The 13,296-nt window shown below is 38.3% G+C and overlaps 1 protein-coding gene across 4 annotated transcripts in view; it reads right to left on the bottom strand.

Moving 5' to 3' along the window:
- Positions 1 to 13,296, bottom strand: part of OXR1 (oxidation resistance 1) — a 155,541-nt gene that overhangs the window by 9,250 nt on the left and 132,995 nt on the right. For 3 of the 4 annotated variants that reach the window (XM_009274314.2, XM_009274315.1, XM_009274317.1), the window contains 3 exons: positions 8,012 to 8,092; positions 4,271 to 4,396; positions 3,394 to 3,546 (listed from right to left, as the gene is read on the bottom strand). In XM_009274314.2, the coding sequence (XP_009272589.1) occupies positions 3,394 to 3,546; positions 4,271 to 4,396; positions 8,012 to 8,092 (360 nt within the window). The remainder of the gene's footprint in view (positions 1 to 3,393; positions 3,547 to 4,270; positions 4,397 to 8,011; positions 8,093 to 13,296) is intronic. The other variant, XM_009274316.1, reaches the window with a different exon arrangement.

Raw genomic sequence — 13,296 nt, 5'->3', positions numbered from 1 at the left:
CTTGTGCCCCTCCAGCCTTCTCAGTCGGCAGAGCATGGGAAGCTGGAAAGTCCTTGACTAGTGTAAGCATTACGTAGCAACAAATAAAAACATCGGTGCTTTATCAACTTTGTTCTCATCCTAAATCCAAAACACAGCACTGTACCAGCTACTAGGAAGGAAATTAACTCTATCCCTGCTGAAACCAGGACAAGGTGTTAATTTCTTTTTAAAAGGCTGTCAGAGTAGACACCAGAGCTTGGTGTCTTCACTAACAGAAGCACATACCAGTAGATAGACAGCCAGTCCATAACAACTGTAATGTAGATATCTATAGATTTCTTGGACACCTTTATTAAAGGATCTCCTAGAATTGACTACGGCAGGCAATTCAGGTGGCTTCAGATTCCAACCTTCAACTAGACAATGTTCAGCTTCTACACAAATAAAGCTTTAGTTTGTGAAAGCTGAGTGTTTTGGCTGCTTTTTTTTTTTTTGACAGCCCTTTAAGTAAAATTGTTAATTGATTTTGAAAAGAAATCAAGATTGGAGAAGGTTTTGGAAAAAAAGAAAAATAGGGTGAGGCTTAGCAGCCTTTAATGAACCGTAATATGAAAAGTTACAAGGTACTTGTTGAGGTGTTAGAGTGTGTCCAGAGAAGGGCAACAAGGCTGGTGAGGGGTCTGGAGAACAAGTCTTATGAAGAGCAGCTGAAGGAACTGGGGTTGTTTAGCCTGGAGAAAAGGAGGCTGAGGGGAGACCTCATCGCTCTCTACAACTACCTGAAAGGAGGTTGTAGCGAGGTGGGTGTCGGTCTCTTCTCCCAAGTATCAAGCGATAGGACGAGAGGAAATGGCCTCAAGTTGTGCCAGGGGAGGTATAGATTGGACATGAGGAAAAATGTCTTTACTGAAAGAGTGGTTAAACATTGGAACAGGCTGCCCAGGGAAGCAGGTGAGTCCTCCTCCCTGGAGGTATTTAAAAGACGTGTAGATGTGACACTTAGGGACATGGTTTAGTGGGCATGGTGGTGGTGGGTTGACGGTTGGACTCGATCTTAGAGGTCTTTTCCAACCTTAATGATTCTATGATTCTAAGGTACACTTGGCTCCTTACTCAACTTAATGTCAACATCAGATAAAGACTGTCTTCATAAATATGGACAAAGAACAGGGTCTCAGAGGAAGTAGCTCAACAAATAAATTAATTCTAGTTTGAAGGAAAAGTACCTCAACTGAGGATAAGACAAAACCAGTATCTTTCATAAACATAGAAGCTACAAAGTGGGCAGAACAAGGAATGCCAAAAAGGAGTGAGGAACTACGCTCAGCAAATAGCAAGAAACTATCTGGTCATAATTCTGTCATTCTTCAAAAAGGCTTAATCTCATTTGGGATCTTCTCTGAACTAGATGGCTTAGAAAACAGGCAGTGATCTTAAAGCATAAAATATGAAAACACCTGGTCTCTCTTAAAGCACATTCTCGAAGGGCATAAATAGTATTTAGCCTAGCACATTGCTAGTGAACTATTTCTAGATACACTCTCCTATAAAAAAGTACCCAGATTCTTTTTCAGTCATAGAAAGCAGTTTTATAGGACTATCTGCCAGGAAGGTACAAGATATTAAAGATGAATTAACTGCTTTCAAAAAAACAATTGCTTCTTTAAAAAATGAATGACCCTGATTAATTACCTTTAAAGGGCATAGTAGGCTACCATTGTCTTATTTTTCATGATTGTAGATCCTTGCATCAAGAGGAGAAAGACTCTACACTGAATTTCCATCGGTTTTGAATTCAAAGATAGCGTAAAATTAATTTTCAGCTGTCAAATGCAAAAATATTTCTCATTAATAGCTTGACAGACAGAACTACTGAAAACACCACTCTCACTACATTGGTGAAGGACTCGGCATGTAAAACTTGCCTGAACCTTCTGTAGCATATGTTGCACGCTGAATACACATGGATTTCACTCACTCTTGTGCAGACCCTAGGTAAGATCTGGTGTACACTGTGAAAGATGTAAGTTCAGGTGGCTACTTGTCCCAATAGGCCAAGGAATGCTTTCATACATGTTCCTGGGCATAAGCCTGTAAGTTGAGATTTGTCATGGTTTGTTTCATAAAAAAATATGACATGTCTATGAATTCCCTATTTTGGTTGGGCAACCATGACACTTTTTGAACATGCAAGTTGAGGTATTCATATATGGAAGGTCATCTGAATACTTCCATCAACAGAACGATACTACATGCTGGTGGCAAGACAACCCTGTCAGAAAAGGGACATTTTCTTTCTGGGCCAGATAACCAGGTACTAGGAAATAGATATCTTACAAATTAATCTTGAGAAGCTAATAAGGGATTCGGAGAAGGAAAGTTACCAAAGTACATTTAAGAGGCTGATGGGTTTGTTGAGACATCTCAAGTCTACTGAATAGTTTTTTTCTTCATTTACTTTTTAGTCTTGAAGATAAGTTCCCTTTTAAAGAACTTCTGGGAAAGAGTGCTCTACTAGCAGAGATTTAGAAAGGATTTTTCTTCTCAAGGGATCCCTGAGGCAGGAAACAGAAGGAAAAAACAAGTTGTGACTTGAATTAGAAAACATACCCTCCATTTACAGTTTTCAGACCCCTTGAATGATATGAGGCAATATGAGCCCATGCTTCCTGAAAGTAAAAACAGTGGCTACCAAAGTGGGGCAGACAAGCGAAGTAAATGCCACAGATTTTGTAGTGGTTCTGTCAATTCTTCACGACAGCAGTAACTTGCTTCCACGAGAGAGCACAGACATTTCAGAAAGAAAGAATCAGTCTCGTGCTGCCTGTGACGTTCATTTGTTATTAGAATACTCAAGAGAAGATGTTTGCTATTCAAATGGCAAAATGTGATCCCCTTTCTGGAATTCATACCCCAGTCAAAAGGAGAATAAAGCACAACTACAGAGACTCAAGGAACAAAAATTCATTATGCAGCAAAGATCCTGCAGCTCTTGAATGGGGGAGAGATGTTGGCTGCAGCCACAGAATGTACCAAGAAGCACTGGACGCAGCTGGCAATGACATTCCAACTCAACAAGATCTTCCGGCATCAGAAAGTTTGAGAGACTATATTTCTCATGCTTTAAGTGCATTAAAAAAAAAGAATATTAGAAGTAAATAATTGGGTATTATGAGACTGATGCATTGTGACAGTGAACTTGTATCATTGAAGTATTTCCTAGAAATGTAATATGTCAGAATTGCTTGACAATGAAACATGTTTTTAAAAGCCTCTACGTAACTATCAAGAAAACCAGCTTGATGCACACAATTTTATCTCCCATGATGGACTGATGTGTCAGCCATTCCTTTATACTCCTCAAACATTTTTCTTGATGGGTTGCCTACCTCCATGCAAACATTTTCCTACCTGTCCATCACTGTCCTTGATGACCAACAGCACAGGTGTGTCTAATCCCAGCATAGTTCGATACAAAGTCTTCAAGCTCATGCCATGCTTTGCAGTACTGTAGACAAGAGTCCATGGATATCCAATGGTCCGTGGTGGAAGAGACTTTGTGAGCTGTTAAGATAATGACAACTCTCTTATTTAATACATTTTTTACTATTTTTAAGAATATATTACATATAAATGAAAGCTGATTATGTTCTTCTGAACTACTACAAGTGGCCTTAAAAGCTACTTTAAAACTTCAGACCAACTCTAAAGTTTCACATGTATGTTTTCTATCCCTGGTCTCTCAAGCAGGTTTCTTTTCCTACCTCTACCAGTGACCTGCAGGAGAAGAATGATTTACCAACTGAAGAACATGTGTTTGGTACGGTTTCTAAAAGGTTTATCTAAAGATAGTAAAACCACATAGTTATTCTTGCAATATTGCAAGACTATGCAATACTATGTCTCAGCACTGGGGAACTAGATCACTTAAGTCAACAGGTAACAAGCTGAAGGGTAAAGGATGCTTGCTCTCCTGTTCCTGTGCCTTTGAATGCAATCAGCCTTGATCCAAACCTTCAATAAACGCATTTAATGAGATGACTTTGGACTGGACATCAAGAACTGCAGTGAAAGCCAAGCTGTTTTCAAGGAAGAGTGAAATAAGGGCAAAGACACCGACTAGTGAGGTTATGGTGTATTGAAAGTTATGATAAGAAAAAAAGCAACATTTTTGCTTATGCATTTAATATCACACAAGGTCTTCCTACTGGTGTGTTCTACATTATGGTCATAGCATTTGTGATACATTAATGTACAATACTAAAGAGTGACATATATAAGCTAATACCTTTTCAATTTGTTCTGGCTGTAGTAATTCACTGGGATCGCTAAGATTTGGCCGGAATGCTTCAGGCTCCAGGTCTGTTTTGATATTTGTTGCCTGTTTTGAATTGATATCTTCTCTTGTTGTTATCTACAAAAAGAACAAGAAGAAAGTAAGTATTCGCAATTCTATTAGCAGGGAAGATAAACTCTGCAGGTTTACAGTCATACAGTCATGCAGTTACCCATTTACAGTTACGCGACTCCTTCAAAAGTTAAGAAGTCCATTAGATGTGATCTGATCACGATTTCCACTGCTTCTGATAGCAAGCCGGTACTCAACTATATACTACCAACAAATTACACAGACACCTACTCAAAAGAAAGCTACGGCTTTATGCTAAAAAAACACCAAAAAGAATCCTCATACACAGCTGAAGGACTTCAAATGCTTTTCAGAGGTCAGCTTACGAAGTACTTACATTTTAATAGTAACATAGCATTTACATTAAATGTAATTAAAAAACCCAGACAGAAGAGGAATTGAAACTTCAACATAGACATTGCTCAGTAGTTTCTGAATCAATACTCTTTTAGAGTACTTGTGAAGGTTTTCAGATATGTAGTAGACGTGGAAAGACTGCTGTCAAGTATTTTGAGTAAAGCATCTGAATGGAGCCCTAAGAATATTGCTGCTCCATAAGCTGATCTGCTGGAGTAGTTATGAGAGTCAAAGAAGAAAGAATTGAGAGGGTGGGGAGAGGAAAGCAGCAGTAATACTGCTCTAAAACTTATGCTGCATATGAGCTTTGGGGTCTGGCAAAGATGCGCTATGCACAAAGATCCTGTACTAGTTTAAAATAACTGCCCTATACATCCACCCTACTGAGTTGTTGTAGATCATCATTTAGTGGAGGTGGCAGAAGGCCACAAAACTCCTCATCAGCTATCATAGTTTACAACAGCTTCTTATCCCAGTCCACATTCATCGGCACTTTCAAGCTAAAGTGCCATGTGTTGAGAACTAGACTAGCTGAGACCCAAACAGGTTTCCTTCTATAAATCTTGCTGCAGGGATAGTTCAAACTTGCTGTGGGGATAGTGAAATCTGACAGAGGAGTAGGACAAAGTGAAGGAAGTTAGTAAATTAAGCCACTGCAGCAAGACTCATTAAAATATTGAGAGTTTTGCTAAAGAAAAAAAAAACTTAACAAGAATGAGTGCATCTGAATAATTTATCAGCCTGAACTAAGTTTCAGTGAAAGTCAGACTGTCCAAATTATTTAAAGCTTGAATCCTGAGAAGTTCAAGAAAATACCTGCCAAAAACGCCTGTCAACTCCAGAGTAATAACCAGTGTTTGCCACACACCTCATACGCTAAACATACAGGACAACTATGATATTTCACATACCGCCATGATAAACTTTGCCAAGATTTTGCGAAGAGAGTTTTCTTAGTTAACAAAAGAAAAGCCAAATCAAAGAAAACTCTGAAATACAGATAAGACTATTTAAACAAATACAGCCACCTGAGCCGAAAAAAAAAGGATATCCCTTTCCCTTTCCCTCAAGAACTATGAAAAGCTACTATCACAAACTCCTGTTAAAAATAGGCTTATAAAGTTGAAGTATCAAAGTATATTCATACAATAACTTAATTACGATATTAATTCTTTACTCAAGAAAAGGTGCACTTAAAGAAAGTGAGTATCAAGCAAGCAAAAAGCTCAAGCCTTCCATTTTTCAATGGAAGGTAAAAAGCATTTCCAACGTACACTATGCACTAGTTTCCATACCACAACAAAAAAGTATATGCATTTATCCATACAGCTTCATGTACAAAAAGATGACCTACAGACTGCCATTATAGAGTGCTATCTGTAAAACATGTTATTTGGTAGTCCAACTCTTCCACCTCAGATGCCTTTCATACATCATATTCTACTTAACTCCATAAAAGTTCAGCATTGTTCAAGTGTACAGCAGAAAGCTTATTCCCTTTGTTATTCTTTATGCATTTATCCATACAGCTTCATGTACAAAAAGATGACCTACAGACTGCCATTATAGAGTGCTATCTGTAAAACATGTTATTTGGTAGTCCAACTCTTCCACCTCAGATGCCTTTCATACATCATATTCTACTTAACTCCATAAAAGTTCAGCATTGTTCAAGTGTACAGCAGAAAGCTTATTCCCTTTGTTATTCTTTAATTCTCATAAAAGTGTACCATGCAGAACATGAATAATTTGAATTTAAGTGGTGGCGGGGTTGTGGGTTTTTTTGTTGTTGTTGTTTTTGGTTGGATTTTTTGCCTTTTTAAAATTATTATTACTACAATAAAGCAACTTTCTTCTAGGGAGAACACTGCTTTGTAGAAGTGGACAAAGACATATGTCTGTTCAAAGGTATCTGTTTGACATAATGCAGTATAGTTTCAAAACTTGAAAATTTATTTCCCACTAAACTTTGACAGAGCAGACTGACCTGTAGTCAGATTCTAGGGGCTTCCGAGGTTAGTAACTGCCACGCAGTCTACCCCGCAAACACTTAAATAGCCTCAGAGCAGAAAGCTTATAGGTTCCAGCCCATCACATCAGATTTTTCAAGTCAGCCTAAACCCTGAGTTTGGGCATTCCAGGTGAAAGGTATTTGGAAAGAGCTCTTGCACATCCAGGATATTAATACAAGGATTCTCCACCACCACTTGCCAGAAACAGAACTGTGTTGTTCTCAAGTGGCAATGAAAGTTTTTTTGCAAAATTTCTGATTTTCCCATAGAAGTAGAACTGCAGCTTTTGGGTTCATGCTCATTATTGATTTATGTAACCGTACTACTCACAAAACATTTTAAAGCAACTAATTACTGATTATTAAACAAATAGAAAAAAAAGAGCTAAGAAAATGTTTTCTTATGTGTAGTTACATAATAGGTGAAAAAGCCAAGATCAAAGTAAAAAAAACAGAACTGAAACTTTTTACAGTTTCAGCAGCCAATTACTACAGGAAAACAAAATACTCAATGCTTCCAAGGAGTTCTAAGCTATGCCTTCCATCAGTAAATTATGTATGATGTACACAGCAGCTAACAATTTTGTAATTGTCAAAGAACTGAGAAACACCTAAAGAGAATGCAAATATCAGTTTAAGTCCGTATCTGTAAACTGTCAAAAATTCAAACCAAAGTCCTGTTTTCAAAGTACTGTTTTTGGAACAGACAGTTCCATTACCAGCTCCATGTGTATGACCTCTGCTGTGTCAAACTGCCTCAATTACCTGCTTCCATAACGGGAAAAATACTTACCTTTTCCACAGAAGTTGTGAAGCTTCATACTTGCCAAGCACTGTGAGATTCTTGATGAAAGATTCCTATATAAAGTTAAACACCCATGCAACAAGGTTTTGGATTCTTCACCTGGTTTGCATTCTTTTTAGGAAAGCTTTATCTAGCACAACACACCAGTCTGAAGTGGAAGTTAAAACACATCACTCTAAGTCAAGCAGTACTGAGAACAAGTTTTCAAATTCTGACAGAAAATTCCTGTTTGAAAAAGTTGGAAGTAATAATTCCATCACAAAATTACTGATTCCATCATAGCATTGCACAATTAAATACATCCAAAACAAAGGAATTTTCTGCTGGATCCTTGTAGTGCTGTAGACAAGACAAACCCACTGAGTGTGGGACTTGCCCTGATCAAAGACACTACAAAGAAAGATGGTTTAGTATCTGGAGATGGGGTTTAAACTACTGAAGAGGGCACCTGGAGACGTCTGCAGAGTGTGCGCAGTTCTTCACTATTTAGAGCATCGATCCTGCGGTGATACTCAGCCACTGACACTACCTGAATATGGAGACAGGAAGACAATAATTCCACTGACAGTTGAAGAAAAGTAAAAAGGTAAGAAAGAAAAAAGTGGAGGAGAGTAATGAAGGAAAAATGTGCAATGATAACAAACAAACAACAAGTGCTAAAAGATGTTTGTTTCTGCAAGGACAATGTACATGTAGGTGATTTTAGATGTGTGAGTAGACACAGCAAAATTACAAATTAAACACTAATGGCACTAGCAGTCAGATATATCTCACTGCTCTAGGATCAATATAGAACTGATATAGGAGCACATAAAGTTACCAGTATCAGGATGCTAAATTAGAAGTCAATCTGAGTTGTATGCCTTAACCCAAACTCTTCAGCCCAAAGTCCTCTCAAACACTCTTTACACCCAGATTAGTAAGTCCTGTGAACCTGGTTTGCTTTCCTGGATAAAGACTAGAAGCAAACCTCAGGCTTCTCAGTAGGTTCCGACTCTTCTGTCTGGCAGTGAAGATACAGTTAAAGACAAGGTCGCAGGACTAAAGTTTTATAGCTCTCCAATACCACCCCACAATATCTTTATCCTGTACTTTCTGTTCACCTCCAAAGCTTCAGGAGCCGCTCATCTGTTAACACATTCACTCCAAATGGCACCTCCACTTTGGCAGGAAGTGTACAGCCAGAAAGCTTTTAGTCAGAAAGCTCTAGAACATGCTGCTCTGGTGCAACAAGCTGGCTAAAGGACTACAACAGTCATTTTGATGTAACTACAGCAAATAATGTGATTTTGAGAATGACTCAAAATCATCATTTGTATGAAAGCATCTTAAAACAGCTGGTGGAGAGATTAAATGGATGTCCCATGTAGTAAGAGTGTATTAAAAACTTCTAGAGCCTACCACAGTGCAAAGGAAGATAACCACAAGTCCAGCAGCTCCCCATCTACCTGCCCCTACTACAAGGAGTTTGGCCAGATACTCGCCACTGTCCTGAGTACAGAGCCCACAGTCATGCATGACTGGCTCTTGAGCAGCGATGGTTCACTCTACCCCATGCAACTGCAAGGCAAGGAAAAAGGAATACTTGTGACATCCAATTTTATTACTAAATAATCACTAATTACTAGCACTCTATTTCCACCATTTTCTACTGTTCTCTTAAAAATATCAAGAAAATTGTTGTAAATTGTATTGGTTTGTGCATTCTCAGGTCGAGTAGCTATATGCAAAGCTTTAACAGTATTCCACTCAAGCATGTAAGTCATAGTGTAGTTTTATCCTTTTATCTGCTATGACAGATCATTGTAAATTACATTGTTCACCCCAGCACCTTATGAATGCAATCCTGAAAAGCAATAATGTGAGGACCCTTTAGCCTTTTTGCTTCTTTAAGCTCAGCCCCTATCACATGAGAGGCAGTAGTTAACTTACAATGGGACATAAACGTGTGGTTACTTAAGGAGATTCTTGCAAAAAGAAAGAAATCTCATCATCCGACACCATTATATAGTTGCTGTTTCATATACCAGAATGTAGACTATTTTACAGGCAATGCCATCTTGCGTTCGACTTGTCAAACGCATACTCTATCAACATCCTGCACCTGGGAGCTGCTTATCAACCCTTTTGCTCAATGATCAAGATCTGACACACCTTTTCATATGCCATGGGAGTGCCAGCATCCTCAGAAGTGTGCACAAAGTATTTTGAGAAATTTCTTACCTGAGTGAAACATGAATACGTATCCAAGTATGTACACAATAATAGCTCCTTGGCATCCTGAACCTGTTGCACACCATCACATTACATCTTTACATCTGTTTTGTGAACAAAAGCCTGCATAGTGGCAGACCATTGGTATGCAGTGACAAACATCATAAATAGCATGTCACAGAACATCGAACTATCAACAGGAAAATTAAGGGCAAGGAATCCACCCTCTCAAACCCAGTGTATTATTTTAAGTATACAGTCCATACTAAATTCTGTAAGTAAGCCACAAGACAAACTGTCTCAAGGTTATCCACTCATCACTGAACTAGGCTTTAAATGAGTACATTAAGATACCTCAACAGTTCAGCTACAGTACCTGACCTTCTACAAATGCTTAGTGTTTAGGTCAACATGCTTTATTTTTGCATTGCAGTGGACAAGATTATGTACTTTAGGATTCTGTAGCTCATTTAATCATGAAGTCATGTATACCTAAGCCTACTAGCAACTACCTTCTACAACTTCATTCAGGAACTGATTGAGATATATCTTGAAAACAGCTAGCATTTTGTCCCTGCAACACTTGAGAGGGCTGTTTTGAAATCTCAGTAGTATCATTAGTTAGAAGTTTATTCTATTTTATAAACTGGTTTAATTCATAGTCTGCTTATGCTGTTTCCTCTTCCATCAAGATTTCTTCATTTTCCTTCCTTGTAGTCGTATTAATACTCTATTCTATTCCACTAAACTAAATAAACCAGTTATTTTGTTCCCTTCCCCCCAACCCCTACATCAGCTGTCTGTTCTCCTGATCATTCCATGAGCTACTTTCTACCTCATTCCACTTTGAACTTCCATTCTTAAACACAGAACTTCATTAGTTTTTCAGATGGTATTAAAAATACCTGGAAAGCAAGGACTTTCATTCATGAAAGACAAATGCAGTTTTGCATGCATCATACTGGACTGTGGTTTTCAGTACAGAATGTTTCTTTGTAATAAAATTCTTTCATTTTGGGGTAGGTAGCAGTGGATGCCATTTATCTGTCAAGACTTTTGATGCTAACCTGTAGTAGCCTTGCAATCAAATCTGTTATGTATCAAATGCGTGAAGAACAAGGCTGAAAAAGTGGCTGGACCACTGGGCTCAAAGGGTTGATGTTATTGATGGTTAAGGACTGCAACAGGCTTCCCAGGGAGGCTGCAGAATCTCCATCCTTGGAGGCTTTCAAAGTTTGACTGAGCAAGGTCCTGAGTCAACCTGGAGAAGTTCTTATATTGAAGTCCTTAAGGTACAGGACAAGGCTTTCCAAATTCCAATACAGTCCATGTCCTTACACAGAAATTGACAAATCACCCAAAATTGTAGCGATCTAAGTATTCTGCCCAGGATTAGAGTGCAGGCCTACCTATATGAGTTTGTTATGTGCTTTATTTGCTGCACTCTCTTCACTATGCCAGATCAGCATCCAGTTTCCTTGATACCCAAAGCTACTTTTTGAGGATCGGGAAGTGTTCTTGAAGGACTCTCTGTTCTCTCTCTAGTTATTTTCCACTTCAAAAAGAATGCGGGAGGAGAGAAGAACAGCTAAACCTCTTATGGTTAACCTGGGCACTGGTTGGAATAGACCGAAACAAATAATGTGTATAGCCAGGAGATTAGTGGGCTTCAGGGCAAAAATGATTCTGCTCAGGGACTTGCAGCAGTCCACCACAGGACAGTTCCAAGGGCTAATCAAGTTTGAAGTGACATGGGAGATATCCTTAGAGATCTAATACTACCTGCTATATTCATAATAGCAACATTGATGAGAAAACATGGGCGAGTCGTATGACTCTTGTAGCATGAATGCCTTTCAGCTTGACTCTCCACACCATGTGAGTTAACCACTTAGCAGAACACACAACAGTTTTAATATTTAATGCAGCAAGTCAAATTGAGGGTTTGCATACTAATGATTCAACCAATCAAGAGGCTTAGGATTCTCCTTCTGGAGAAACTCATGCTTCTAAACCATGTTTTTCCTGAAAGTATGTCAGAGCACCTAACTCTTGCAAGCTATGCTGGCATACGCAGTGAGCAAAACAGAAATTGAAATCCCTAATATGGAACTTATTTGTCCTTCAACAATACACATGAAAATGCACTTACAATTGTTTGAAAGTCCATGAAGGACAGTTTCCCATGTGGATGGTGACACATCAGCCCTTTCAGCCACTGGTCATAATCTGCTATATGCAGCTGTAAACATGAAAACTGCTTACACCAATGAGGCATTCCTCTGCCAGTTTAACAAAGCTGAGTGACCAACACACACGCACCTAATGCATGTTTGCTAGCAGGGTGGTGTAATTGCTGCCCTCAAACGAAGTACACTAAGCTTTCAAAGTTAACAAGTAGCTGAAACTGTCTCCTTAGAGAAAGAGAGGGTCTTATCAGAGCTGAACAGTGCTTCTGAAAGATAAGAATGGAGAAAGCGTAACAGTATAAGCCATCCTCTTCAACGTAAGTTATCTATACCCTCATGATTAACTGTGAATATGAAATAAAAAACAAATATCAAGAAAGAGAATGAAAGCTGAACAATTTTACTTGGAACCTTAATACAGCTGTGTAAAATCAGGTGAACTGCAAGCTTCATGAACATTATTTCTTGAGAGTCAAAAAGAGTTTCACCTTTAAAGTTCCAGGATATTTAATTGAGAAAAATAAATGCCACTGTAATTTTATGAAGCCATTTACAAAGTTACTCCAAAATATCAGTCCATCTCCGATTCATCAGTAAATGGGGAACGGAAAGAAAGGATCAAACCCTTTCTCAAGGCTGTAATTATCTCCGAATGAAAATAAAAGGTGCATTTGTGAATTGAATGCTGTTATGAATATTTTAAGAGAAAACACTAACTTTGTTTTTCAGACAAATTTAGTTTCCTCCTAAAATCTTAGACACTGCTTGAGAGAAAGCAATATTGAAGAAGCAGTCTTCTCCATCACAGATATGATTATTTGGGACATATTGATTACTTTACAATAATGTATTAATACATGGGGTTTACCACATCAGATAAACAGTTATAAGGTATCATTCTGAAAAAAAACTAAGACTAATTTAATTTTATTAATTTTTAATGAGAAGAAAAAAAATCCATGCATAACACTTCCATGTGCCTGCTTGCAAATATAAGCCTCAGTTTAACTAAACAGGTAATATGAAGAGTTCAGCTGCATCTATCATAGACTATTTACATGCTCATACCATCAGAAGTTTTCCTCGATATATTTTGAGCTAGGACCCAAAAATACAAATTATAGATGGAAGTGATTGTAGATGCAAGTCCAGCCCTCTGCTACATGAAGAGTTTAGGAAAACAGATCAATTGAGGGAACTAATATTTATTTGAATTCCATTCCAACAGCATCTAAGAATTCAAAACCTAGACCCCATTCTTTTACATGGGCACTACCTAAAACAAGACCACCCAAAACACCCAACTTCCACCCCCCCCCCCTACACTCCA

The sequence above is a fragment of the Aptenodytes forsteri genome, unplaced genomic scaffold, assembly GCF_000699145.1.
Source record: "Aptenodytes forsteri isolate BGI_AS27 unplaced genomic scaffold, ASM69914v1 Scaffold400, whole genome shotgun sequence".
Lineage (NCBI taxonomy): Eukaryota > Metazoa > Chordata > Aves > Sphenisciformes > Spheniscidae > Aptenodytes > Aptenodytes forsteri.
This window is presented reverse-complemented; position numbering and strand designations above follow the sequence as displayed.